The sequence below is a fragment of the Rattus norvegicus genome, chromosome 14 (assembly GCF_021556685.1).
Source record: "Rattus norvegicus strain SHRSP/BbbUtx chromosome 14, alternate assembly SHRSP_T2T, whole genome shotgun sequence".
Lineage (NCBI taxonomy): Eukaryota > Metazoa > Chordata > Mammalia > Rodentia > Muridae > Rattus > Rattus norvegicus.
Window position 1 is genome coordinate 20,337,445 of NC_141547.1, and position 27,955 is coordinate 20,365,399.

The 27,955-nt window shown below is 39.6% G+C and overlaps 1 protein-coding gene across 50 annotated transcripts; it reads right to left on the bottom strand.

Moving 5' to 3' along the window:
• Positions 1–847: 847 nt before the first annotated feature.
• On the bottom strand, positions 848–27,761 carry LOC148001265 (glyceraldehyde-3-phosphate dehydrogenase-like). 50 transcript variants are annotated; one of them, XR_015636924.1, is made up of 9 exons: positions 27,454–27,761; positions 26,878–26,999; positions 25,576–25,731; positions 24,945–25,040; positions 24,524–24,599; positions 20,784–20,838; positions 17,141–17,357; positions 6,512–6,656; positions 1,327–2,147 (listed from the first exon to the last, which is right to left on the bottom strand). XR_015636924.1 is itself a non-coding variant. In XM_087584524.1 (6 exons), the coding sequence occupies exons 3-6, from the start codon at positions 21,048–21,050 to the stop codon at positions 17,165–17,167; spliced, it is 255 nt and encodes an 84-aa protein (XP_087440650.1). In that variant the 5' UTR covers positions 21,051–21,118; positions 24,524–24,599; positions 24,945–25,835; the 3' UTR covers positions 17,141–17,164. The 50 variants fall into 50 exon arrangements, 1 of the variants encoding a protein (XP_087440650.1); XR_015636937.1 differs by lacking the exons at positions 1,327–2,147; positions 20,784–20,838; positions 26,878–26,999; positions 27,454–27,761 and adding exons at positions 848–1,193; positions 9,893–9,951; positions 16,505–16,627 and having other exon boundaries at positions 6,512–6,696; positions 24,945–25,061; positions 25,576–25,625; XR_015636902.1 differs by lacking the exon at positions 20,784–20,838.
• Between the last annotated feature and the right edge of the window lie 194 nt (positions 27,762–27,955).

Consider the following 27,955-nt stretch of genomic DNA (forward strand, 5'->3'; position numbering starts at 1 on the left):
ACATACAGACATACACACATACACAACACACAGAAAAACACGCCCAATGAGACAGAGAGAGATCATAAATACATAAATGCAACCAACCAAGTCTGTATGTGCTTGTATGAATGTGTTCATGTTTTCAGGGATGGCTCTATGTTATTGAATAACCAGTTTCTAACTGGGTTTTTTTAATGATTTTTTTGTATTCTTTCTATATTCCAGATGTCTACCCTCTGTCAGATGTACCGCTGGTAAAGATGTTGCCCATGCCTCTTCATTCTCACGATGGGGTCCTTTGCTATACAGCCTTTACTGTTTTATGCGGTCCCATTTTATGTGACCCCCACTCTGTTCTCAACTCTTCTGTGGCTCCCATTGGTGCCTGGATGTCCAAGAGTCTGAGAACTCCATGGCCCTGGCCTTGTGGCAGAGCCCTGAACAAGCTCTGGCTTCCCCAAATCTCGGACAGCACTTTTTCTACCCTGGAGCGGTCCAGCCCGGAGAGGGTGGGATAAAGTCAATAAAACTGCCCATGTTCCACCTCCCCAAGAGGCCATGCCCAGATTCTAATTGGATACAGACCCACAATATCTGTATCTCTTATAATATTTCTGATAACATGTTTTAAAAATTTCACTGAACCTTAGATGTGAGTTGTTTTGTACATGTATCTATTGTGCCTGTGGTCCATAATTCTGTACTTTGGTTGGTCGTGGTTTTTGGTAATGATTATCCATCTATGGCAAAGGGCAGTTTTCTTGATAAAGTATTGGGACTACATGTATCTGTTGATATAAGTTCAAGTGTTTAGAATACATTTAAGGATTATGCAGTTTTAGTAAAGTGACTGTAGCTACTCCTCTGAGATCCATGAGTTTACTATCCCTGGTTAGTTGGTTGGCTAGGATTCCAATACCAGTTGCAGTTTCCCTCCTGTTGCGGAAGCCTTAAACCCAATTAAAGAGGTTTGGTGACCACCAAGACATACATATTAATGCTGCACCCTCAAGGTTATCATGTCTAGCTGTTGGTTGTGCTTCATAGTGTCCTAGCTTTGCAAGCTCATCTGGAAGCACCTTGAGGTATCATAAAATCCAGTCCTCAGAGAGGAGGCATTCTTGTCAGATCAAGCTAAAGAATGCTGAGAGAGGAGAAATATTCTTTCCCAGGGAAATATCCTATGGATTATACAACACAAAGAGATCACCCTGGAAAACACAAAGAAACATTGTGAATTAAACAGTTGTATTTAAACATTTAGGAATCCATCACACACACACACACACACACACACACACACACACACACACACACATATATGAAATTATAGAGTGAATGACTGATTATTTCTAGAGTAGAACATATCTTTATTTTGAACATTATGTATTAAAAATAATATATGTGTTTTCCATGAATTTGTAAAATAACTATATATGTGTGTATATGTAGCATTACATGTACGTATTAGTCTTAAATTTTTAATATAGAGGTAATAATTTAGTTTGTTTTTACCATTGCTTTACTATTTGAGATTGGACAAATCTGACAATAAGAAGATGAAGAGAGTTGAAAGTTTTGTGGGTGTTTGGTGCTTCCACTGTTTCAGTGGGTTCCTACAGGAGGTAGCCTCTTCAAGTTCCATATCCCCCAATGAAAGGAATTACAGGTAAGATATCCTCCTTTGATTCTTGGGTGCCTTTCTTATCCCAGGTCTCTGTCTCATCCTGGAGATGCCCCCACACACCACCTCACCTTCGTCAGTTGTAGATTTCCATTCATTTTCATGGCTATCTGGCCATCTGTCTTGTCCTTCCCCACACCTGATCCTGAACCCACCCATTCTCCTCTCCATTCTTTTCCCTCCCAGGTCCCTCCTTCCATCTGCCCCTTATGACTATTTATCCTCCCCAAATTTATCCTATTTATAAGAACTGTGGGCTTGGGGGATGGAGCAAAGACCGAAAACGGTCAACTAAAATCCAGCCTATCTTGAGACCCATCCCATGGGCAGGCACCAATTCCCAACATTATTAAAAATAGTATGTTATATTTGCAGATAGAAGAAAATGTTGTCCTCAGAGAGGTTCAACCCATCTTAGGATGTGATGGAAAGGAGGATTTGTGTGGAGATTCAAGTTCAGGATAAGCCAGATCTCAGAGTCCTAGGAGAAGAAAGATGTAAAACAAAGTTCATTCTTGAACTGTATTCTTACTGACCGTTGGAAGAGACCATTAAGCCAATCATTTATTAGGCAAAGAAATGCAATTTGGCAGGGTAGAATGAGCTTGTCACAGGTATTAAACACAGTACTACCCAAGCTTTACAAAGCAGTGTCCTTTTATTCTGTGCCATGTTCAGGAATACATAAAGGTGAAGAAATATTTTTTCATGTTTTTTGTTTGCACGATTACATGTATTAGGTCACATTCCATAGTGTAACAGAATTTTCAGCATATTGATATGAGGAAGAAAATATTTGTTATCTTTATCAGTTGCTTTGGAAGTTTACAGTGTTCTTTGGTACGTATAAAACATTGTGCCTTTTCTATGCTGAGGCCAGAGACTGTCTTCCCTTCTACTCACTTAAAGGGAAATTTGGCTATTGTGATTCTGACTTACTTCAAATGTTCAAGAAAGTGAACAAAAATAATCTGTAAGGACTGTACACAAATTCCTCCTTATAACTGGTTAAAGCTTCCTGATGGAATGTCTACTTCCTTAGTCATGTGTCAGTGGAAACAGTCACTTTTTCAGATGTGTTCCTAAGGGTAGAAATCCTCACCAACAGTGTTAGATAAAAAAAGATGAAATTTCTAAAAGGTGTTTGTTTATTTCTTAAACAACTGTGATAGCTTATTTGACTATGGGACATTGTGCAATGGTTGCTTTATACATTCAATAAACAACTTGAAACTTTTAAAGAGATTATTCCAAGTCTCCATGAATTAAAGTTCTCTTCCAGGTAGAGTTGAAAATCTAAACCATTCCATTATGCTTTGTGAGAAGATGCAGTGTTTCCACAGCTCTAACTTCATAGCTCAGTTCCATGGTAATCATATTAAATATTTAGAGAAAGAAGTCAAATGAACTCCCTAAATAACCCTCTATAAATATTTCCTTATCATGTATTTTGAGAATATGGGCCTAAGGGAATTAATTCAAAGTTATATGCCTCTGTCATGTTCAAAGTTGTCCAAGAACTTGCTCAAGTTCTTCTATACTTGAGCCAAATTTGGGGGTTAGCACTGGGTAGGGGAGGCAGTATGTGCTCACTAGGGACTAGAGGGAACACGAAGCACTTCCCAGCTCCTCATACCTCAATGCTCACTTCTTCAGCCAATGTTTCTCTTACAAATGTTGAAATAGCATATGTGATTTCTCTATTGACAAGAAAACTTAGAAATATCTTAATATTTGTAATATTATGCTTTATACAACATAAGGGTATTACTAATATAATTAGCTAATATAATTATACCATGTCACTCAGCTGAAGATATGCAGACTGACAAGATCATTAGTCAGCAACCAATAATTTTCCCTTTTTGTTTTGCACGTACCAAAGAACACTGTAAACTTCCAACGCAACGGATAAAGATAAGGAATATTTTCTTCCTCATATCAATATGTTGAAAATTCTGTTACACTATAGACAATATTGAATGTGGCCTAATACATGTAATTCTGCAAACAAAACACAAAAAATATTTCTTCACCTTTGTGTATTCCCCGAACATGGCACAGAATAAAAGGACACTGCTTTGTAAAGCTTGGGTAATACTGTGTTTAATACCTATGACAAGCTCATTCTACCCTGCCAAATTGCATTTCTTTGCCTAGTAAATGATTGGCTTGATGGTCTGTTCCAATGGTCAGTATGAATAGAGTTCAAGAATGAACTTTGTTTTACTTCATTCTTCTCCCAGGACTCTGAGGTCTGGCTCATTCTCAACTTGAATCTCTGCACAAATCCTCCTTTGCATCATAGTCTAAGAAGAAGCCTTATGGTGTACCATCCTAGGCCTATTAACCCAGTAGGCAACCTTCCCCATGACTTCTCCAGATATGCTTCCTTGTTTATGCCTCTGTACAATGGGAACAAGAAAGCTATACAGCACCTTTCTACACATCTCTTCAGGTACTTAACTTACACTTAGAATATTTTTTGTTTTGAAAAGTTATACTTCCTTTTATTTAAATATTCTCAACTCAGGTTCTTTCAATGGGTATTTATTTACATACATACCCCTTCTTATGACATGCCTTCTTTATTCTAAAGATTTCACTCTACATATTACAACTAGTAGTAATATTCAACACATCATTCCCAGAAATGTTACCTATATCCTTTGATATAATATCCAGCCTTCCTATGCCCATTCCTGAAACTTCAAGGAAGTATTTACTAATTCCTATGTACAATACTTGTTTTAATTAATCTTCCCATTAATGCAATACCATACTCTGGAAAAAGAACCATAAGGAAGCAGTGGCTTTGATTTATAGTTTTAAAGGACACATGGGTCACATTATAACAGAAAAATACTTTTGTCATTCTTACTGTCCTATGGAATTATCTTTTTTTCTTTATGGGTGCAAAGAGACATAGTTTATTGTTTGAACATGCCCTGGTTTTAATTTTTCTACTTTTATCAACCCATAGAACATATGTCACTACATGTGCTTTTAAATTGTCTAAAACTATATTTTATGTATAGCAATACACCATTCATATTAACTAAAACCATTGTTTGTTTTAAATGCAAGGAAATAGTGAAAACTTTAACTGTTTTAGCTCCTGAGCAACTGTCGCAGACACATGGTATTTTTTGTTAATAAGCTGCAAGCCTAAACTGGGCAGGTTCTGAGCTATTCTAACTTTCTAAGCTATCTACATCCAAACTATAGGTCCCCAAGTTTTTTTGCAGTTTGAGTCTCCCCGTGGCTTGCTCTGCTTCCTGTGTATCCTCATGTAAGTCACTTGGTGACCAGTCCCGCCTGAGTCCTCCTGGACCCTCTGCCTCATAGCCATTTCTTCTTTTCACTCCTCATAGTTGTCATCTTTATTTCATTGAAGATAATCCTGTTCCTGCTCCCTGCCCTCCTCCTCCTCTTTCTCCTCCTCTTCCTCCTCCTCTTCCTCCTCTTCCTCCTCCTCTTCCTCCTCTTCTTCCTCCTCCTCCTCCTTCTTCACCAACTCCCTCTCTCCCTTTTTCTCTCCTTCTCTCTCCCCTCATCTCCCCAGGATTCTCCAACTCCAACTAGAAAGACCCACCTATTTTCTTATGCTCAGTCAATTGGCTGATCAGATCTTTATTAACCAATCAGAAGGTGATGGTTGATAATATGTACAAATGTTTACAAACCATTAGAAAAAATGTTACACCAATACAGTTGGTGCTTCATAAAAATAACAATTCCTAAGTCTAGCCTGTCTTTGCCAGTCAACTCTTTGCTGGTATAGAAATCAGCATTTGATAAAGACAACCATCTTCACACAGGGCAAAAAGGATTATCCTTATACACTCCCTCCAAAAGAGCATTTTTTTCATGTAAGTTACATCCCATATTTAAGTTTTCTACAGAAAAAAATACAAAAACACCACCATTAAATAATAGGAATGTCACTAGTACTCTGCCCCCAAGAGGCAATCCCTTGAAAACGTTTATGCAACTAGAATCATTTATTTTGCACTGTCCTGTTATCTGCAACAACACCCAGGATCCCCTGATGTCATGCCACTGAGGACCTCTCCATTAACTGAATGCCATCTTTAATGTGCTGCTGTATCATTGGAGTAAGGAACATTTTATAGCTAAAATGGCTATCCAGTATAAAATACAGAACCTTCAAAGTCTCTACACTGTATAAATAATAAAAAAACAACAAAGATGTGTTTTCACAAAATGGTTTCAAGTTGGAAGCTGTTCACATCAAGAGAGTCCTCCATATAGCTGAATCATTATCTACTGCCATATGATACAGCGCTTGGTGAAGGATCCTTCCTTTATCTCTGTGCTTGAAGATTCTTCTTACAGTGCTTTTGCCTTCCCTCAGAAAGGCTTCATTCCCTCCACTCTTACTGAAGACATGGGGGACATTGTCCCTGAGATAGTACTGTGCCCCTCTGAAGGCACTGTATAGGTTTTGTCCCAAACACTCTCAGTTAAACTAATGAAATTTTTAAACAAATCACCAGCTGAAATATCCTGGATTACAATTTTGGAAAACTTTTTTCTGAGGATAAGCTTCTACACCTCTCAAACCTAAAGGTTTCTCGGTCACTTCTCTCCTCTCCTCTGCTATACAGTATCTCAATTCCTTGATATTCTACTTTTTTGGTCCACACTTGGTGGCTGGTTGCTTTCCTCACATGCCCTTGTGTGATTTCATCAAATACCTGACCTCTCATCTTCCTAAGGATCAATGGTACCTTCAGGGTTATCAATCCCAACTGATCTGTGCAAGGATATCATTTTACAAAAAAAAATTCTCAATTTCTTTTCGCTCTAAAGTATACTTACTTGTATGGGATTACAAATTTTCACAAAGATGCAAATACTCTGGATTTTTGTTATTGGTGGTGATGTTGTTCATGTACTTTTTTGTTTGGTTGCTTATTTTTGAGATTGTCTGTGCTTCTTCAGTTAACAGTGCAGTCATCTTTTTCTGGATATTCAAATAAAAAATTTCCAAGTCAGTATTTCTCCTGTAAGAGGTAGGGATGTACCTGGTAAGTTTCCTGGATGATCAGGATCAAAGAATGGTTTGTGAACTCTCTGTATCTTATGATTTGCAGTTCTAGAAACTTTATTTACTTAGTGAATTGAAAACTAATATTTTTGCTTAAAACCTCCCTAGCCTGCAACATCACTTAAGCTATTCTAGATGCGTGGCTTACAAGGAAGACAATAAAGAGACAATGGTCTGGTCTTCCTGGTTGCTGCCGCTGCAGAGAGCCCGTGGGCAGCACCCCACGAGCGAACTTGAGCCCCGGGACCACAGGTAAGACCAACTTTTCTGCTGCAAGAAAGCTACCTGGTGAGCTTGGGACACAGGGAAGCAGAATTCCTCTAGGACCGGGCACGTTCTGTGTTTACCGGAAGTCCCACACCCGCGGATCCCGGCCTGCAGCAGCTCTCTGCCCCCAGACCCTGTGAGAGAGAGACCCAACCGCCTGGTCAGGTGGGCACTCCTGAGGCTGCAGAGCGGAAGAGACCACCAACACTGCTCACCCCTGCCCACATCCCTGGCCAAAAAGGAAACTGTATAAGGCCTCTGGGCTCCCGTGGGGGAGGGCCCAGGAGCGGCAGGACCCCTGCCTGAGACACCACCAGAATCTGAAGGAAACAGACCGGAAAAACAGTTCTCTGCACCCAAATCCCGTGGGAGGGAGAGCTGAACCTACAGAGAGGCAGACAAGCCTGGGAAACCAGAAGAGACTGCTCTCTGCACACACATCTCGGACGCCAGAGGAAAAAGCCAAAGACCATCTGGAACCCTGGTGCACTGAAGCTCCCGGAAACGGCGGCACAGGTCTTCCTGGTTGCTGCCGCTGCAGAGAGCCCGTGGGCAGCACCCCACGAGTGAACTTGAGCCCCGGGACCACAGGTAAGACCAACTTTTCTGCTGCAAGAAAGCTGCCTGGTGAACTCAAGACACAGGCCCACAGGAACAGCTGAAGACCTGTAGAGAGGAAAAACTACACGCCGGAAAGCAGAACACTCTGTCCCCATAACTGACTGAAAGAGAGGAAAACAGGTCTACAGCACTCCTGACACACAGGCTTATAGGACAGCCTAGCCACTGTCAGAAATAGCAGAACAAAGTAACACTAGAGATAATCTGATGGCGAGAGGCAAGCGCAGGAAACCAAGCAGCAGAAACCAAGACTACATGGCACCATCGGAGCCCAATTCTCCCATCAAAACAAACATGGAATATCCAAACACACCAGAAAAGCAAGATCTAGTTTCAAAATCATATTTGATCATGATGCTGGAGGACTTCAAGAAAGACGTGAAGAACTCCTTTAGAGAACAAGTAGAAGCCTACAGAGAGGAATCGCAAAAATGCCTGAAAGAATCTCAAAAATCCATGAAAGAATTCCAGGAAAACATAAATAAACAAGTAGAAGCCCATAGAGAGGAGACACAAAAATCCCTGAAAGAATTCCAGGAAAACACAATCAAACAGTTGAAGGAATTAAAAATGGAAATAGAAGCAATCAAGAAAGAACACATGGAAACAACCCTGGATATAGAAAACCAAAAGAAGAGACAAGGAGCTGTAGATACAAGCTTCACCAACAGAATACAAGAGATGGAAGAGAGAATCTCAGGAGCAGAAGATTCCATAGAAATCATTGACTCAACTGTCAAAGATAATGTAAAGCGGAAAAAGCTACTGGTCCAAAACATACAGGAAATCCAGGACTCAATGAGAAGATCAAACCTAAGGATAATAGGTATAGAAGAGAGTGAAGACTCCCAGCTCAAAGGACCAGTATATATCTTCAACAAAATCATAGAAGAAAACTTCCCTAACCTAAAAAAAGAGATACCCATAGACATACAAGAAGCCTACAGAACTCCAAATTGTTTGGACCAGAAAAGAAACACCTCCCGTCACATAATTGTCAAAACACCAAACGCACAAAATAAAGAAAGAATATTAAAAGCAGTAAGGGAAAAAGGTCAAGTAACATATAAAGGCAGACCTATCAGAATCACACCAGACTTCTCGCCAGAAACTATGAAGGCCAGAAGATCCTGGACTGATGTCATACAGACCCTAAGAGAACACAAATGCCAGCCCAGGTTACTGTATCCAGCAAAACTCTCAATTAACATTGATGGAGAAACCAAGATATTCCATGACAAAACCAAATTTACACAATATCTTTCTACAAATCCAGCACTACAAAGGATAATAAATGGTAAAGCCCAACATAAGGAGGCAAGCTATACCCTAGAAGAAGCAAGAAACTAATCGTCTTGGCAACAAAACAAAGAGAATGAAAGCACACAAACATAACCTCACATCCAAATATGAATATAACGGGAAGCAATAATCACTATCCCTTACTATCTCTCAATATCAATGGCCTCAACTCCCCAATAAAAAGACATAGATTAACAAACTGGATACGCAACGAGGACCCTGCATTCTGCTGCCTACAGGAAACACACCTCAGAGACAAAGACAGACACTACCTCAGAGTGAAAGGCTGGAAAACAACTTTCCAAGCAAATGGTCAGAAGAAGCAAGCTGGAGTAGCCATTCTAATATCAAATAAAATCAATTTCCAACTAAAAGTCATCAAAAAAGATAAGGAAGGACACTTCATATTCATCAAAGGAAAAATCCACCAAGATGAACTCTCAATCCTAAATATCTATGCCCCAAATACAAGGGCACCTACATACGTAAAAGAAACCTTACTAAAGCTCAAAACACACATTGGACCTCACACAATAATAGTGGGAGATTTCAACACCCCACTCTCATCAATGGACAGATCATGGAAACAGAAATTAAACAGTGATGTCGACAGACTAAGAGAAGTCATGAGCCAAATGGACTTAACGGATATTTATAGAACATTCTATCCTAAAGCAAAAGGATATACCTTCTTCTCAGTTCCTCATGGTACTTTCTCCAAAATTGACCATATAATTGGTCAAAAAACGGGCCTCAACAGGTACAGAAAGATAGAAATAATCCCATGCGTGCTATCGGACCACCACGGCCTAAAACTGGTCTTCAATAACAATAAGGGAAGAATGCCCACATATACGTGGAAATTGAACAATGCTCTACTCAATGATAACCTGGTCAAGGAAGAAATAAAGAAAGAAATTAAAAACTTTTTAGAATTTAATGAAAATGAAGATACAACATACCCAAACTTATGGGACACAATGAAAGCTGTGCTTAGAGGAAAACTCATAGCGCTGAGTGCCTGCAGAAAGAAACAGGAAAGAGCATATGTCAGCAGCTTGACAGCACACCTAAAAGCTCTAGAACAAAAAGAAGCAAATACACCCAGGAGGAGTAGAAGGCAGGAAATAATCAAACTCAGAGCTGAAATCAACCAAGTAGAAACAAAAAGGACCATAGAAACAATCAACAGAACCAAAAGTTGGTTCTTTGAGAAAATCAACAAGATAGATAAACCCTTAGCCAGACTAACGAGAGGAGACAGAGAGTGCGTCCAAATTAACAAAATCAGAAATGAAAAGGGAGACATAACTACAGATTCAGAGGAAATTCAAAAAATCATCAGATCTTACTATAAAAACCTATATTCAACAAAACTTGAAAATCTTCAGGAAATGGACAATTTCCTAGACAGATACCAGGTATCGAAGTTAAATCAGGAACAGATAAACCAGTTAAACAACCCCATAACTCCTAAGGAAATAGAAGCAGTCATTAAAGGTCTCCCAACCAAAAAGAGCCCAGGTCCAGACGGGTTTAGTGCAGAATTCTATCAAACCTTCATAGAAGACCTCATACCAATATTATCCAAACTATTCCACAACATTGAAACAGATGGAGCACTACCGAATTCCTTCTATAAAGCCACAATTACTCTTATACCTAAACCACACAAAGACACAACAAAGAAAGAGAACTTCAGACCAATTTCCCTTATGAATATCGACGCAAAAATACTCAATAAAATTCTGGCAAACCGAATTCAAGAGCACATCAAAACTATCATCCACCATGATCAAGTAGGCTTCATCCCAGGCATGCAGGGATGGTTTAATATACGGAAAACCATCAACGTGATCCATCATATAAACAAACTGAAAGAACAGAACCACATGATCATTTCATTAGATGCTGAGAAAGCATTTGACAAAATTCAACACCCCTTCATGATAAAAGTCCTGGAAAGAATAGGAATTCAAGGCCCATACCTAAACATAGTAAAAGCCATATACAGCAAACCAGTTGCTAACATTAAACTAAATGGAGAGAAACTTGAAGCAATCCCACTAAAATCAGGGACTAGACAAGGCTGCCCACTCTCTCCCTACTTATTCAATATAGTTCTTGAAGTTCTAGCCAGAGCAATCAGACAACAAAAGGAGATCAAGGGGATACAGATCGGCAAAGAAGAAGTCAAAATATCACTATTTGCAGATGACATGATAGTATATTTAAGTGATCCCAAACGTTCCACCAGAGAACTACTAAAGTTGATAAACAACTTCAGCAAAGTGGCTGGGTATAAAATTAACTCAAATAAATCAGTTGCCTTCCTCTATACAAAAGAGAAACAAGCCGAGAAAGAAATTAGGGAAACGACACCCTTCATAATAGACCCAAATAATATAAAGTACCTCGGAGTGACTTTAACCAAGCAAGTAAAAGATCTGTACAATAAGAACTTCAAGACAATGAGGAAAGAAATTGAAGAAGACCTCAGAAGATGGAAAGATCTCCCATGCTCATGGATTGGCAGGATTAATATAGTAAAAATGGCCATTTTACCAAAAGCAATCTACAGATTCAATGCAATCCCCATCAAAATACCAATCCAATTCTTCAAAGAGTTAGACAGAACAATTTGCAAATTCATCTGGAATAACAAAAAACCCAGGATAGCTAAAGCTATCCTCAACAATAAAAGGACTTCAGGGGGAATCACTATCCCTGAACTCAAGCAGTATTACAGAGCAATAGTGATAAAAACTGCATGGTATTGGTACAGAGACAGATAGATAGACCAATGGAATAGAATTGAAGACCCAGAAATGAACCCACACACCTATGGTCACTTGATTTTTGACAAAGGAGCCAAAACCATCCAATGGAAAAAAGATAGCATTTTCAGCAAATGGTGCTGGTTCAACATGTAGAAGAATGCAGATCGATCCATCCTTATCACCCTGTACAAAGCTTAAGTCCAAGTGGATCAAGGACCTCCACATCAAACCAGACACACTCAAACTAATAGAAGAAATCTAGGGAAGCATCTGGAACACATGGGCACTGGAAAAAATTTCCTGAACAAAACACCAATGGCTTATGCTCTAAGATCAAGAATCGACAAATGGGATCTCATAAAACTGCAAAGCTTCTGTAAGGCAAAGGACACGGTGGTTAGGACAAAACGGCAACCAACAGATTGGGAAAAGATCTTTACCAATCCTACAACAGATAGAGGCCTTATATCCAAAATATACAAAGAACTCAAGAAGTTAGACCGCAGGGAAACAAATAACCCTATTAAAAAATGGGGTTCAGAGCTAAACAAAGAATTCACAGCTGAGGAATGCCGAATGGCTGAGAAACACCTAAAGAAATGTTCAACATCTTTAGTCATAAGGGAAATGCAAATCAAAACAACCCTGAGATTTCACCTCACACCAGTGAGAATGGCTAAGATCAAAGACTCAGGTGACAGCAGATGCTGGCGAGGATGTGGAGAAAGAGGAACACTCCTCCATTGTTGGTGGGATTGCAGACTGGTAAAACCATTCTGGAAATCAGTCTGGAGGTTCCTCAGAAAATTGGACATTGAACTGCCTGAGGATCCAGCTATACCTCTCTTGGGCATATACCCAAAGGATGCCTCAACATATAAAAGAGACACGTGCTCCACTATGTTCATCGCAGCCTTATTTATAATAGCCAGAAAATGGAAAGAACCCAGATGCCCTTCAACAGAGGAATGGATACAGAAAATGTGGTACATCTACACAATGGAATATTACTCAGCTATCAAAAACAACGAGTTTATGAAATTCGTAGGCAAATGGTTGGAACTGGAAAATATCATCCTGAGTGAGCTAACCCAATCACAGAAAGACATACATGGTATGCACTCATTGATAAGTGGCTTTTAGCCCAAATGCTTGAATTACCCTAGATCCCTAGAACAAACGAAAGTCAAGACGGATGATCAAAATGTGAATGCTTCACTCCTTCTTTAAATGAGGAAAAAGAATACCCTTGGCAGGGAAGGGAGAGGCAAAGATTAAAACAGAGACTGAAGGAACACCCATTCAGAGCCTGCCCCACATGTGGCCCATACATATACAGCCACCCAATTAGACAAGATGGATGAAGCAAAGAAGTGCAGACCGACAGGAGCCGGATGTAGATCGCTCCTGAGAGACACAATCAGAATACAGCAAATACAGAGGCGAATGCCAGCAGCAAACCACTGAACTGAGAATAAGTCCCCCGTTGAAGGAATCAGAGAAAGAACTGGAAGAGCTTGAAGGGGCTTGAGACCCCAAAAGTACAACAATGTCAAGCAACCAGAGCTTCCAGGGACTAAGCCACTACCTAAATACTATACATGGACTGACCCTGGACTCTGACCCCATAGGTAGCAATGAATATCCTAGTAAGAGCACCAGTGGAAGGGGAAGCCCTGGGTCCTGCTAAGTCTGAACCCCCAGTGAACTAGACTATGGGGGGAGGGCGGCAAGGGGGGGAGGGTTGGGAGGGGAACACCCATAAGGAAGGGGAGGGTGGAGGGGGATGTTTGCCCGGAAACCGGGAAAGGGAATAACACTTGAAATGTATATAAGAAATACTCAAGTTAATTAAAAAAAAATGTTAGGTTAAAAAAAAAAAGAGACAATGGACTATAAAGTCATCGTTTTGTTCTTTCAGTAGCATTGCTGAGTCTTGTCTATCAAGAAGGTGGGTTTTCTGCATTCCCAATTGGCACTATTAGAGAAACTCTGTATCAAACGGTAGAGATCATAGACCCCTTCCTTCTTTCATAGTCACTTGTCTGAAATTAATTTTGGACATTTGGTGGAGTAATGGATTCCTATGTGATCACTAATATCTAGAGTTGTTTCTTCAGATTTCCAAATTAAAAAGTCTGCCTTCCTTTGCCAGTAGCACTCTGTTAGGAACTAGTCCATTGGCAGCCCAGATACCTGTCTCTGCGTAACTCTTTGGACTTCAGATTACACATTGTTAAAATTTATGGAAACCAACAACCTACCAATATGAAGAGTTGTGGAGCCGAGCCCTAACCGATACATCTACAGCAGACCTCTACTACCCAAGGCTTAGGAACTATTGCTTAAGAGGTTCAGAAGGATTGTTAAGAGCCAGAGGATCCAGAGATTGCTGTGAGAAAATGTCTCTTAGGGTTGTTAGGCTACCCCATAAAGACTCATCAACAAAATTGTATAAATATAAACTTAATAATAAAGACATGAATAGACATGCAAATGCTGAACCTCAGAGGGTTTAACCCTTTTGTGAGGAACAATAGGCTTTCCTTCTTCTTGAGCTTCATGTAATCTGTGAGTTGTATCATGGGTATTCTGAGCTACCTGCCTAATAGCCACTTATAAGTGAGTGCATATCATGTGTATTCTTTGGGACTGAGTTACCTTGCTCAGGATGATATTTTCTAGTTCCTTCCATTTGCCTGGAAATTTCATGAAGTCTTTGTTTTTAATTGCTGAGTAGCATACCACTGTGTAGATGTACCACATTTTCTGTATCCATTCCTCTTTTGAGTGATATTTGGGTTGTTTTCAACTTCTGGCTATTATAAATAAGGCTGCTATGAACATAGTGGAGCATGTGCCCTTGTTATATGTTAGAGCATATTTTGTATTATATGCCAAGGAGTGGTATTGCTAGGTGCTCAGGTAGTAAATACTATGTCCAATTTTCCGAGGAACCACCAGATTGATTAGAGTGGTTGTATATCAGCTTACAGTCCCATCAGCGATGGAGGAATGTTCCTCTTTCTCCCTATTCTCGCCAATATCTGCTGTAACCTGAGTTTTAATCTTAGCCATTCTGACTGGTATGAGGTGGAATCTCAGCGTCATTTCGATTTAATTTCCCTGATGACTAAGGATGTTGAACATTTCTTTAGGTACTTCTCAGCCATTACATATTCCTTATTTGAGAATTCTTTATTTAGATCTGTACCCCATTTTATAATAAGATTATTTAGAGTCTAGCTTCTTTAGTTCTTTGTATATGTTGGAAATTAGCCCTCTATTGGATGTAGGCTAAAGATCTTTTCCAAATCTTTTGACTGACAGTATTCTTTGCCTTATATAAGCTTTGCAATTTTATGAAGTCCCATTTGTCCATGTTGATCTTTGAGCATAAACCATTGGTATTGATTTCAGGAAATTTTCTGCTGTGTCCATGTGTTTAAGGCTCTCCCTGACTTTCTGATCTCTTAGATTCAGTGTATCTGGAAATAATCAGAGGAGAGAAAAGATGGAAGGGTCTTGTGCAAAAGAGAGGGGAAGGATTAGTTATGGGAAGAATGGGTGTGATATCCCGAGGGTTAGGAAATTGAACAGAGATATGGAGCAATGGGAGATGGGGAACTGGGGATAGCCACCAGAAAGTCCCAGATGCCAGGAAAATAAGGAGCTTCCAGGACCCAACTGGGATGAGATTAGCTGAAATACCCAACAAAGGGGATGCAGAACCTGAAGAGACCATATCCAGAGGTTAGGCAAAGCCCTCAATGGAAGGATGGGGCCACCCACTCATCTCCAAAGTTTTAACACAGACTTGTACCTGTCTAAAAGATATAAGGAGACAAACTGTGGAGCACAAACTAAAGGAAAGGCCATTCAGAGACTATTTCAGATGCCAAAAAGTGCTTGTTGATAGCAGCCTGATATAGCTGACACCTGAGAGGCTCTGCTAGAGCCTGACAAATACAAATGTAGATGCTCACAGCCAACAATTGGACTGAGCATGGGAACTCCAAAGGAAGAGTTAGGAAAAGGACTGAAGGAGCTGACTTTCAGACCTCCAGAGCTCCCAGGAAATAAACCACCATCCAAAGAAAACACATGGAGGGACCCATGGCTCCAGCTATAGATGTAGCAGACGATGGTCTTATCTGGAATCAATGGGAGGGGAGGCCCTTGGTCCCAGTGTAAGGGGATGTCACGGCAGGGAGTAAGGAGGGTGTGTGTGGATGGGATGGGGAACACCATCATAGAAGAAAGGGAAAGGGTGACAGATAGGGGGTTTTGGGACATGAAACCAGGAAAGGGGACAACATTTGAAATATAAATAAATACAATATCCAATAAAAATTATTTAAAAATGAACTATAGGCAACTAAGGAATGCTGAGACTGGGAGAAATAGGCTTCTCCAGAGAAGAGAGCAGTAATTAGTTATCTAATATAAAATAGTTGGCACTGAAAAATCACATATAGGTAGCATACAGACTGTGCAGGTTGTATTTGCATATTTAGGAACACAAACAGAAATAGGAATATATGCAAATATATATTCAACAACAATTAATGATGAAGTGGCCATGAATTTGGAAAAATATGGGCCATACATTTTAGTGTTTGAAGGGAGGAAGGGGAAGGAAGAAATGATGCAATTTTATTAAAATGTTAAAGCAATTTTAAAAAGTGCTACAGAAGCCAGCTAGCCAGAAAAATGTGGTGATTCATGTCTGTGATCTCTGTACACACACAGGATGAGGTAGGAGGTTTGAAACTTAAGGTTCATCTGGTCTACCCAGTAAGATAGTTGCAGCTTATCTCCATCATGTCACCCAGATGCCTGGCTGCTGTCTTACTGAGCTGCAGTGCCTTCGGGCTGTGAAGCCTTGGGGGCTGTCTGCACCCAAGGATGCAGACCCTGGAAAACAGCAACATTCAGGGTACATCAGCTGTGGAGCCTCGCTAAACTAGGGAAGAGTTGAAAATTTAACAAAACAGTTTTACATTCTTTTCCATTATGATTTGTCACATTTGATATATTATGTGTTCTTCATCAGCTTTACCCAAGCTAATACTTTCATGATAGCATTCCTTATTCGGTGTCCATTATTAACAATGCAGTAACTGTCACTGCTTAAATGGTGTTTACATATTAACTCTTTTTTCATGGATGTAGCGAAAGTTATCAATGGTATTCAAGAGAGTAGGGCTCCCTAAGCACCCCCCCATTATTTTTAGGATCTAGGATGGAAACTGTGAGGGAGATGCTCAGTATTGGGGGCCAAATTGGGACAGGGACTCCTCAGCAGCTGAGGGCCTCTCTCTTGCTCGTGTCCTTGATGGGTAGGTGGAACAAGGCTTCTTATTCCTTGGAGCCATGTTTGCCATGAGGTCTACCACCTGGTTGCTGTAGCCATATTCATTGTCATACCTGGAAATGAGCTTTATAAAGTTGTCATTGAGAGAAATGCCAGCCATCAAAGGTGGAAGAGTAGGAGTCACTGTTGAAGTCACAGTAGACAATCTGGTCCTCAGTGTAGCACAGGATGCCCTTCAGTGAACCCCCAGATTCCTGTTTCACCACATTCTCGATGTCATCATACTTGGCAGGTTCCTCCAGGCGGCATGTCAGATCCACAGTGGATACACTGCGGTCAGGAACACAGAAATCAGTACCAGTGAACTTTTGTTCAGCTCCAGGATGACCTTGCCCACAGCCTTGGCAGCAGCAATGGATTCAGGGATAATGTTCCGGGCTGCCCCATGGCCATCATACACACCTTTCCAGAGGGGGCATCTATAGAAGATATTAACTCTTTTAGTCTATTTTTGGTTCACCACAGGTATATTAAAATATAAAATACATAACAAAGCAAAAGTTTACTGATAATAGATTATAAAGAAATTTACCACAAAGCAATATATTGCTATACACATAAATTTTCCATGTATTAGAAATGAAAGGAAATTTGTGAAGTAAGGAAAGCACTATGCCTGTTTGTTTTTAGAAGTAAATTAAATGTTGCTTGGATATTTGAAACATTTTTAGATTATAATTAATTTTTTCCCTACTCCCTCTGTCTCTCCAACATCTCCCATTTATTTCATTCCTATTTTATCTTAAGTTCATGGGTTCTTCAAAAATAATGTTACACATCTATGTATGTACAAATACAGAAGAACAGCCTACATAAGTCTCCATGATATTACTTGTGTGTAAATATTTTCAGAGCTGATTGCTTGGTATTAGATAACCAGTTGTTGTGCTCTTCCCCAGAGAAGATGATTTCTCCCAATCTCAGCATTCCTTAGTTGTAGATCTTTGTATAAGGTTGAGGTCTCCTAACCTTCCCTACTCCACGATAACATGTCTATTGGTGCCTTTCTTTTTCAGGTCATATATAGATAGCTATATTGGTGAGACTTTATGAATAGTCTATCTGACATTTCTGGGAGACATGGTCATCCAGCAAACACCCTGTTCATTTGATGTTTCTAACCCTTCTTTCACAATGGCCCTTGATCCAAAGTTCAAAATTTGTGTTACTATTGTATTGGGGTCAATGGCCTCCACAACTCTGCACTTTGATCAAATTTGGCTTCCTTTAATGGTTCCAATCTGTTGCAAAGACAAGTTTACCCAATGAAGGGTGAGGACTACACTTACCTGTAGGTATAAGGGCAAATATTTAGAACATAGTTTAGGTGTTATACTGGTTTAGTAAGATGGCAGTTGTGGGTTCTCCACCAAGATCTGTAAGGTGGGTATCCAGCAACAAGCATATTCTTGTTGGTTGAGCCTTAACTTGAACTAAGAAGCTGTTTGTTGGTTAACCACAAAATATGTGTACCACTATTGTACTCTTATGGTTATTGCACCCTGCTGGTCATTGTTGCTATTTATAGGTATCATATCAGTGTGCGATTATTCTTGATTTTCTCCTTTGGAAAGAACCTTGTATGGTACCTTCTAGTACCATGAAAAAAATTGTCAGAGAATTCTATACTGCGTAAAGTAGAGCACATTTATCATTTTTCAGAACTGAAAGATTTTATTTTGTTCTCATAACTATTGTCATCATAGGTAGAAAAAAGCAAGTGATTATGCAAGATGGCAAAGATGAATTCATTATGAAAAATACAGCAGTTAAATAACTTGTTAAGATGGTGACATATGCCTTCAGGTCTCCATCTGCACCCTGGAGTTAAAAATCTATGGTAAAATTCTCCATACCCAAAGCCTGCCTGGAGAGAGCTGGTCTCTAAGGAGTACTGTCACTCCTAAGTTTACAAGTGAGACCAACACTTTTGCTCCAATAACTGACCAAAGAGGCACCCATAGGAAGAACATCAATATCAACCAACCAGACCTCCCAAAGCTCCCAGGAACTAAACTACCATTAAAAAATACACATGGAGGTACCCATGGATCCAGTCACATATGCAGTAGCAGATGGCCTTTTAGACATCAATGGGAGGATAGGCCCTTTGTCCTGTGAAGGCTAGATTACCCAGTGTAGGGGAACTCCAGGGCGGAATTGTAGGAGTGAGTAGGTTGGTAGGGGAGCACTTCATAGATGCAGGTGTAGGAGGGATTGGATAGGGGCTTTCAGGAGAGGAAACTGGAGGGGAAACAGGGAAAAGGTATAGCATTTGAAATGTAAATAAATAAAATAGCCAATTAAATAAAAGATGGTAGCATAATAAAGTTCCTACATTTCGTGTTGTGGCTAAGTAACAGGGGAAGCCAGGACCCAAAACCTCTAATTTCATTGGAATTTATTCTCTCAACCCCATCTTTCTTTGCTTCCTTTATTCCTTCCTTCTTTCCCTTCCTTCCTTTTTCTTTCTTTCTTTTCCTCCCTCCCTTCTCCTTCTGTCTGTCTTTCTTTCTTTCTTTCTTTCTTTCTTTCTTTCTTTCTTTCTTTCTTTCTTTCTTCCTTTCAACAGAGTGTATTTCCTGCCAAGATCACAGATATAGGACTGACTATACAGACCTTCAACACATTTGTTAGATATGCTGTTTACATTTCCTTCATACCTGAGACATTTATATACCTGAGATAATGTCTAGAAGAGACCTTTGCTAGAGGTTAGAAGAGAGGAATTTTAAGGTGAATTCTGACTTCATTCTTTACAGACCCTACTGTCTGCATTTTTGAATGCCTCTTTGCTTATATTATTTTGGCTACAGGGCCAATCCCTGTTGGGGAAAGATTTGAAAGTCTGGAGTTTCATTTTAAAGGTCAATGTTAAAGAGTAAGGACATTATAGAAGTATAGTTTGATAGAACAAAAGGCTAAAAATGAATTCTATTTTGTTTTTGAGTCTTAAGAATAAAAAGTCCTAGTATTTGACATGCCAAATATTTGAAAATCCTTTCTGTTTGTGCCAACAACACAAAACTAAGCACAAAACTTTGACTTTGGGGAGAAAAGAAAAGTGGAAAATAATGTAACTATATCAAAAATAAAAGACCTAGAAATAAATCAATATAGTTTCCAAAAATATGTCTTTGCTAAGACCATACAATGTTATTAAATTTAGGAAGGAAATGAGAGTATTTACAATTAATTATAATTAAGAATTCCAGGACAAAGTTCAGATCTCCTGACATGGCAATAGAATATGCAAGACATTTTTTATTTGCCTTTTCTAGGAGAGACCAAGAAAAAAATAATAGTAGATCATAAGTATTTCTGGGAAATACCTTACTAAATTCCTTCTTGTGAGTGTTGTTAATCTATAACACAGAGAGAAAGGAGAAATGAGAACTGTTTGGCAAGTATACCTCACTCCTGACCTTGCTATTTATCAATAAATTCCCTTGGAAAGACTTCAGTTCCTTGACAAGGTCTGTGGATGCTCTCATCCACAAGTGTCTAACATTACCCAACTCCAGCCTTACTCAGAGATATTGAGTCCTGATTTGATGTCTGACTAACCTAAGAGGGTGATTTCTGCCTTAGAATTAGAAAAAAACAAAACAAACAAAAACAAAGACAAATCAAACAAACAAAACATTATTTTTTTTAAATACAGGAGCAAAATTCTATGGTTATATTGTCTCTTACCATTACTAAGAAAATGAAGTTTTGAACTCAGGAAACAAATCTGAAAATTTCTTATCTGTAATATATATAAAATTATGTCTTTCTTTTCTACAGATGACATTTTATGTTATAAATTTCAAACTAATAAGTTCATATGGTATGGATGGGAGGAGACTTCTTATCTTATAGGGATTAGATTGTATTAACTAGACTTTTATTTTACACAAAAACAAAATTTGGGATCAAGTTCCAAGGACTATGTAGTGAGGTTCTTACAATTAGAAACATCCGAACAATTCCCAGTGGTTGTGAAATAACAACAGAAAAGTCATTGTAGTAGTTTTCCTTGCCTGGATCTGGTGACAAAGTGAATTACAGATTTTTAAATAAGATTTATTCCGTTGCATGGCTCAGTAACATTGCATTTATTTAGCTCCTTTTCCTAATGTTTGAAATGGTGTTAACTGAATAACCAAGTTAAAACTTAAAGACTATAATTATACTATAATAATGAAAATATACTAAAACTTAAATAATGATTATATTATATTGTTTGGGTAAAAATGTCAAAAAAAAATAAATCTATTTCAGTATAGGTACTAGCCTTTCAGGCCTAATAAGGTTTTTCATAACAGTATATTCTCTAATAAGGAATGCTAGAGGGATCCTAGGTGTTACTGTGGTATGGGAGGCTAATATAACTTATACACACATTATTCCATTCATGTGCAATTCAGTTTAGTAGTCAGTACACAAAATATTTGCTTTTGTTTTTGTGAACTTCGTAAAGTTTTGAAAAGGTCTTGAGTCCACTCTGAGAATGGTTGAGACAAATTTGTGTTTTGTTACTTTGCAGCTGCAGGACTTTAACAACTGACCTAAGGCAACCAGACTTTTCTGAAAACTGCTTTAATCTAACAACTGTATAGTGTGCCACTCAATAAACCAAGCTTGTGAGGAAGACAGCATTCTAGCATCACCTGTGTCGGGTTCATTAAAGGATATTTTGGAATTCTTTGAAGGATTCTCTAATAGTATATGGTGGTTTGAATGGACCCCATTACATTTATATATGTGAATCCTCGATCACGATAAAATAGACTACTTGAGAGGCATTCCAAGGTGTGACCTTTGGGGACTATATGTGGCCTTTTAGAAGGAAATGTCCTAGGGATGTAGTTTGGAGATTAAAAAACCAGAAACTAGGCCCAATGTCTCTCTTTTCCTTTTGTCTGAGGATCTGGAGGTAGAAGTTTCATCTACTTCTCCATCCCCATGTCTGTCTGCATGCTGGCATGCTTTCTTGCATAACAACAATGGATGTAACCTCTGAAACTCTAAGTCAGTCCCACTTAAATGCTTTCCTTTATAACAGTTGTCATGGTCATGGTCTCTTTCCAGCAATAGAACATAGGACATAGTTTGGGACATATGATTAGGACATAGTTTTAATGTGTAAATTAAAGCAAGATTGTAGAGGCATAGTCTAATTTTTATAAATCTTGTCTTTTGTTAACACTTAATAAAATAATAAGGAATTTTGCTGGCTGTGACTTACACTCTTTGTTCATACCATTATGTATATAATTTCATAGGTTTTAGTGTCCAGTACCAGGCATGCCTGTATTGAACTCTTAAGGTTACCATACAATTAAAGACTTTAACAAGAGATATTCACTTACTAAATGATAGTAAAATATAATAGAAAATGGAGTTCCTCTAAAAAGTAGAAATCACTATACAGTTGTATAGTTATAGAGGACCAGAATTTAGATTAGCTACGTATAAGGTTTCTGATCTTCAGAGTTTACTTCTGAGCCCCAGAGCCTAGACACTGTAGGCTCTAAGATCTGGGGGAGTAATTAGATATGGGAATCATACCTGAGTCTCAGTACTTGGAGATAGAAACACTAAAAGGATTAGAATGATACTACAAATTTGTCTTATTGCCTTTGGTTTCCTTTTGGTTGCATGATCTCAGGACAGTCAGAATTGGTGGAAACCAAGGCTTTCCCGAGGCCCTGATGTTTGGAGAAGGAGCTAGTTCCTTGTTTAAAACCAGGATATGCTTAATGTGGCCAGTCATGGCCTGGGGCTCAGGCCTTGAGGGAGCTTCAGTTTGGAATCCTGAGATCTAGGCTCCCCACCCAAAGGGCTATGGTTAGCAGTTCGCAGGCTACCCAGTGTGAGCAGGCTATGACACATATGAAATGACGCAAATGAGATATCCTGTGTTCCCTTTCTGCAACATTTCTTAACTTGCTTCTTAGAACTATTTACAGGAAGCAAAGAGCAAAGTGATGTTTTATAGTACTTTGGGCATTTTTTCATGTTAGGAATACAACAAGATCAATTTCTTCTAACATCAATGGACAAAGTTATAAGAGCAAAAAGCAGTTGGTAAAAGTTCAGGATCAAACATGACAACCAAGAGTTTCTCCTTGTACCAAAAAGTCTAAAGTTTTTTAGTTATAGGACAGTCATTGCTAAAGTTCAAACATAAGGCTAATTTGACTAGTGTCTGCACAATTTTTTTTTGATAGCTCATGACTAGAAGCCTCACCATTTAATTAAATTGAAGAAATTAAATTAGAAAAAAAATTGTATTTTATTCAGATGAAGAAAGGAAATTGACCATTTTGAAATAAATACAGTGTTTTAAAACAAACAGCTGCCAAATAAAAGAAAGTATGTTCTGGCATCTTATCTGACTTCAGAGAGTATAAATAATCTAATATTGGCCCTTTGTTCCTTGTGCTGAGGTGGGCTGTGAATCACAAGTGAATGCCACATACTATTACAGAATTATATAAAGAAAGAACTGATCGTAGGAACATTCATGTACTTTTTCCTCTTCATATATCCAGTTCACAGTAAAATATGTCTTGTCTGATTATTGAAATATATTATTATTTCATAATAATGAATCATCTAGTTTCCAAAAGGAAAGGAACAATTAATTTGAGTTAGTTAACTAACTCCTCAATGGAGGAAAGTTACATATGATTTGACTCAAATTAAAGAACATTTTGAAAGAAGTAAATCTACAGAGAATCTAAGTATCATTGCCTCTAGGCATGCAGGAGAGGGTAGGCAGTCTTTGTGGGTTGAGGGAAAGGAATTTTTACAATGCTGAAACCATTGTGGTAACTTCTATAATAGTGGATTTGTGACATTGTGGATTTGTTATTATCCATAAAATTTAACATCAATTAGAAGTCTTTCAATTTTCAATTTTCCTTTCATTCCCCTCTCCTTCTACTAAGTAATTCTAATTTTAGAATTTTGATATCAAGTCTCCTATTTGGTCTCACCAGTTGTCCTAACTGACTGGTACTGTTGTATCAGAACCATCAACCGCACAGCGCCCACTCAATTTTTAACAAAAGCAATTAACCTGTTTGTCACGCAGGGTCCAAAAACTAAAACCAAGAAAATTATTAGTAATGGCCCAGCCATATAGCAGAGAGTAGGGTAGTCATCCAGGGAGACCGAGTGAACCAAGACTCAAACCAACCTTGTTAAGTGTCTCTATCTTTTTGTGTGAGTCAAGCCTATTCCCACACCTATCCCGATGGAACCCAGGGCAAACATGCTGAGTGTCCCTCTAGGTCCCAGCTCTCAGCCTCAACAGCTAGTTGAGGCTGGTGAGGCCTGAGAATTGACGGCTGTCAGGGTGGTCAGCAGCACCAGGTACGGTCCTTTCCAGTGAGGCTCGAGTATCTGGGTTCGGTGCCATCATATGTAGCTGAGTCTCCTACCTGGAACTGATGAGATGTCTCAGGGGTCCCCAGCTGTGAGCAGATTTCTTTCTTTATCACCTGTAGGTCTTTTAGCCTGGCATATAAATCATTATTACTATGACATGTTGGTTCAGTAACATCATCTAATACAGTCAGAGGAGCTGAGGCCCCATGTAACACCTCAAAGGGGGTTAGGCTGAATCTGGAAGGGGTTTTTCTTGCTCTAAAGAGAGCAAGAGGGAAGGAGTGCCACCCAATCTTCGCCAGTCTCCATGGTCAATTTGGTCAGGGTCTCTTTTAGAGTTTTATCTATTTACTCTACCTGTCCTGAACTTTGAGGTCTGTAGATACAATGTAATTTCCAATCGACCTCTAAATACTTGGCCACACCCTGGCTTACCTTGGTAACGAAAGTAGGGCCATTTTCTGACCAGATTACCTTGGGAACTCCAGTCCTGGGGAAGATTTCTTCCAGTATCTTCTTGATGACTACTGAGGCCGTCTCTTGCTTGGTGAGGAAAGCTTCTATCTATTCCTGAAAAGGTATCTACAAGCACTAGGAGATACTTGTGATCATATTTTCCTGGCTTTATCTCAGTGAAGTTCACTTCGACTTTTCACTAAACTCTCTAGGTCTCTTTGCCCTGTTTGCTTGCTAAGCATTCACTTACTGACATACCTTATATTTTTTACTGCCTCTCTGGCTAGAATCTTAAAGTCTATTATATATACCTTAACTACTTGGACAAACTTTTTATCTCCTAAATGAGTCCCTTTCTGTATTTGGCAAAGTGAGTCTTTTCTTTGTTCTCTGGGGAGTATAGCTTTCCCCTCAAGTGTGCCATTGTCTTTTTATCTTTTAAGCAATTTGGGCCTTTTCTTCTATTGTATTTTCTAAGTGGGGCCATCCCTTTAGTCCGATCCCAGTTCCCCGTGGCTGTCTCTTGTAGGCCTGTAACCAGAATAGACTCCTGTATAGCCATTTTATAAGCCACTTAATCTGCTTTGTTACTGCCCCATGTTACTGAATCTCTTTCTTCCTGATATCCTGGGCAATGAATAGTACTCACAGTTGGTGGCTTCATCAGGGCATCCAAGAGATGGCAAAGACATCTGCGGCGCTGACGTGCTGGGGGGTTGGGGTTTAGCCATTCCAGATGACATTGTGTTGTCCTCCACGGCAGCACCCACTTATCTCTGACCTTCATGAAGAGAACTGTTCCCGTCTGTGGACAAGGTCCTCGGCTTTCAGCAGGGGTCAATCAGCCATTCTCAGAGGTCTTTTCTCCACCCAATGGCTTCTGCCAGTGCTTGACACTCATGTTGCAGTGGCTCCAGGTCAGGATTGGGCAGCAAGTTGACCAGATTGTCCCCAACTAGTGGAGAATCTAGTCCATGGCAGCTGACCAGTGGTCCCATTTTTGGGACGTTCTATTCAAAGGCAAAACATCAGCCACTGTATCACAGTTTAAATCCTGGATTGGGTGATAATTGTCAGTGCCCAGCAGGCAGGAACAGTGTGTTCCAGGCAGAATGGCACTAAGCCACACATCTCCCAGCATCAGGTACTGGTGCACTGAGACAGGTCTTAAGCTCCACATACACAGTCTGCAGATATGCATACACATAGCCGCACCCAGCCATTTCAGTCCACACAAGCCATTTTGGAGAGCAAATTTCTCATGAGCAAGGGATAGGAGCAGTCAGGGATGACCATGAACTATGGTTACCTGGCCCACGCCAAGGTCCACTGTTCTTCGGGCAGTCCATAAGTATTGTTTGCTGCCAGTAGCCCCCTGTACCCAAGGTCTTTGGATATTGGCCCACTGGGGCATAGGAGCACAGAGCAATGGGTCCCTGTATCCACAAAACAACTGAGCGGGCTTCCCTTCTATCTCTGCTCATAGCCAGCACTCTAGGACCAAGAAACTCTCCAGTGGCCACTCTTGTTCTTTCTGGGGCAGTCCCTGACGCAGTGTCTTTTTTTTTTTTTTTTTTTTTTTTTTGCATTAGGCACACCAATCTTTAGCCAGGAATTCTCTCCTGTTGCCAGGTACTGTCTTCCTAGGTTCCCTAACTACTGTGGCCAGTATATGTTCCTCTCTTGTCTTTTATCTCTCTTTAGCTCTCTAACTTCCTCTTCTTTTTGTCTCTTCTTCCCTAGCTTCCTGCTCTTTTTACCTCTTTTTTTTCCTTTCAACCTTATTTTCTCTGTAACTTATACTAACTCTCAGCAACTTAGCTTAACCCTTTAAATTTCTGTAACTTTCTATTCATATCCTTTCCTTATCTTAACCAGATTGGTGGGGGATTTTCCAGCCCCTCGGAGACCCACCCTTGGAGCCTGGGGGCAGACCCGGAGCACTCCCTACCTTCAGGGGTATTGAAGTCAACAGTCAGGAGTGAGGGCCTTCCATCCATGTCTGGAACATTCTTTCTGGCCTCTAGTAGGATTCTGTCTTTCCTCAGTGGTAAAGAAGACCTGTAACAGTTACTAACAAGCATCTCATGTGGGATGGTGAGAAAACAAGAAGGGAATCTAGAGAATAGAGGTCCACTGAAGAGGACAAATAGCATTTCGTCACACAGCTAAACCAGGAGGCCTTTTTTGGACAAAAAGGCCATTGTAAAAATAAGCACAAGCTTTGTCTATGAAACAGCAAGGCGAGCAGAGGGGCAGCCTATCTGTTACGGGCTGTCTCTCTGGACTTAGATTTTCCCTTAAGGAGTACCTCTCTTCAGTGTCAGCTTGGTGGTTTTGCCTCTCAAGAGAACCAGCCTCCAAATGACACTAGGCTTCTAGTAACAACTAATAACAAAAGGATGGAGAGATGGTTAGAACCTGGGTGCTAGATACTAAGCAGCTGACAAAAGAATTGTAACCAGTTCACCTGGGGCTTCCTGTCTCTTACATCTAATAAAGAGATTGTTAATACTATAGTACCAACCTTTAAAAAAAAAAGAAAACTATAGCTCTCTCCGTGTCTCTGAATACCAGGACTGCAGTAGTAGTCCTTCACCAAGCTGTCTCACTGGGCTAAAGGCCCATGGAAAAGAAAACATTAATCCTGACCTTGGCCACAGCCAAAGTCTGAATTCTAAATTTTGGCTGGCAAAACAAAGTTCTTCACAGTTTGTTGTAGATTCTTTTTGAAACTATTTTAGGGGCTTCTCTGCCCCCCAACCTGGGGCATCTCTCCTTGGGGAGGAGGCTCTAGAGAGAAAGATAAAACTCCCTGGCAGAAAACAATTTTTCTCAAGCAAATTATTTTTAACTTTTAACTTAAGCACCAAGGGATCCAAGTAAAACTCTTTGACGAACAAAGCAAACAGTTTCATGATTTCAAACACAGTCGTCAGTCCAAGATTTCAACCACAGTTGTCTGTCCAAAGTCCAAAAATGAAACAAAAGCCAAAAAGACACTCCACAATACCACAGAAAACAAACCA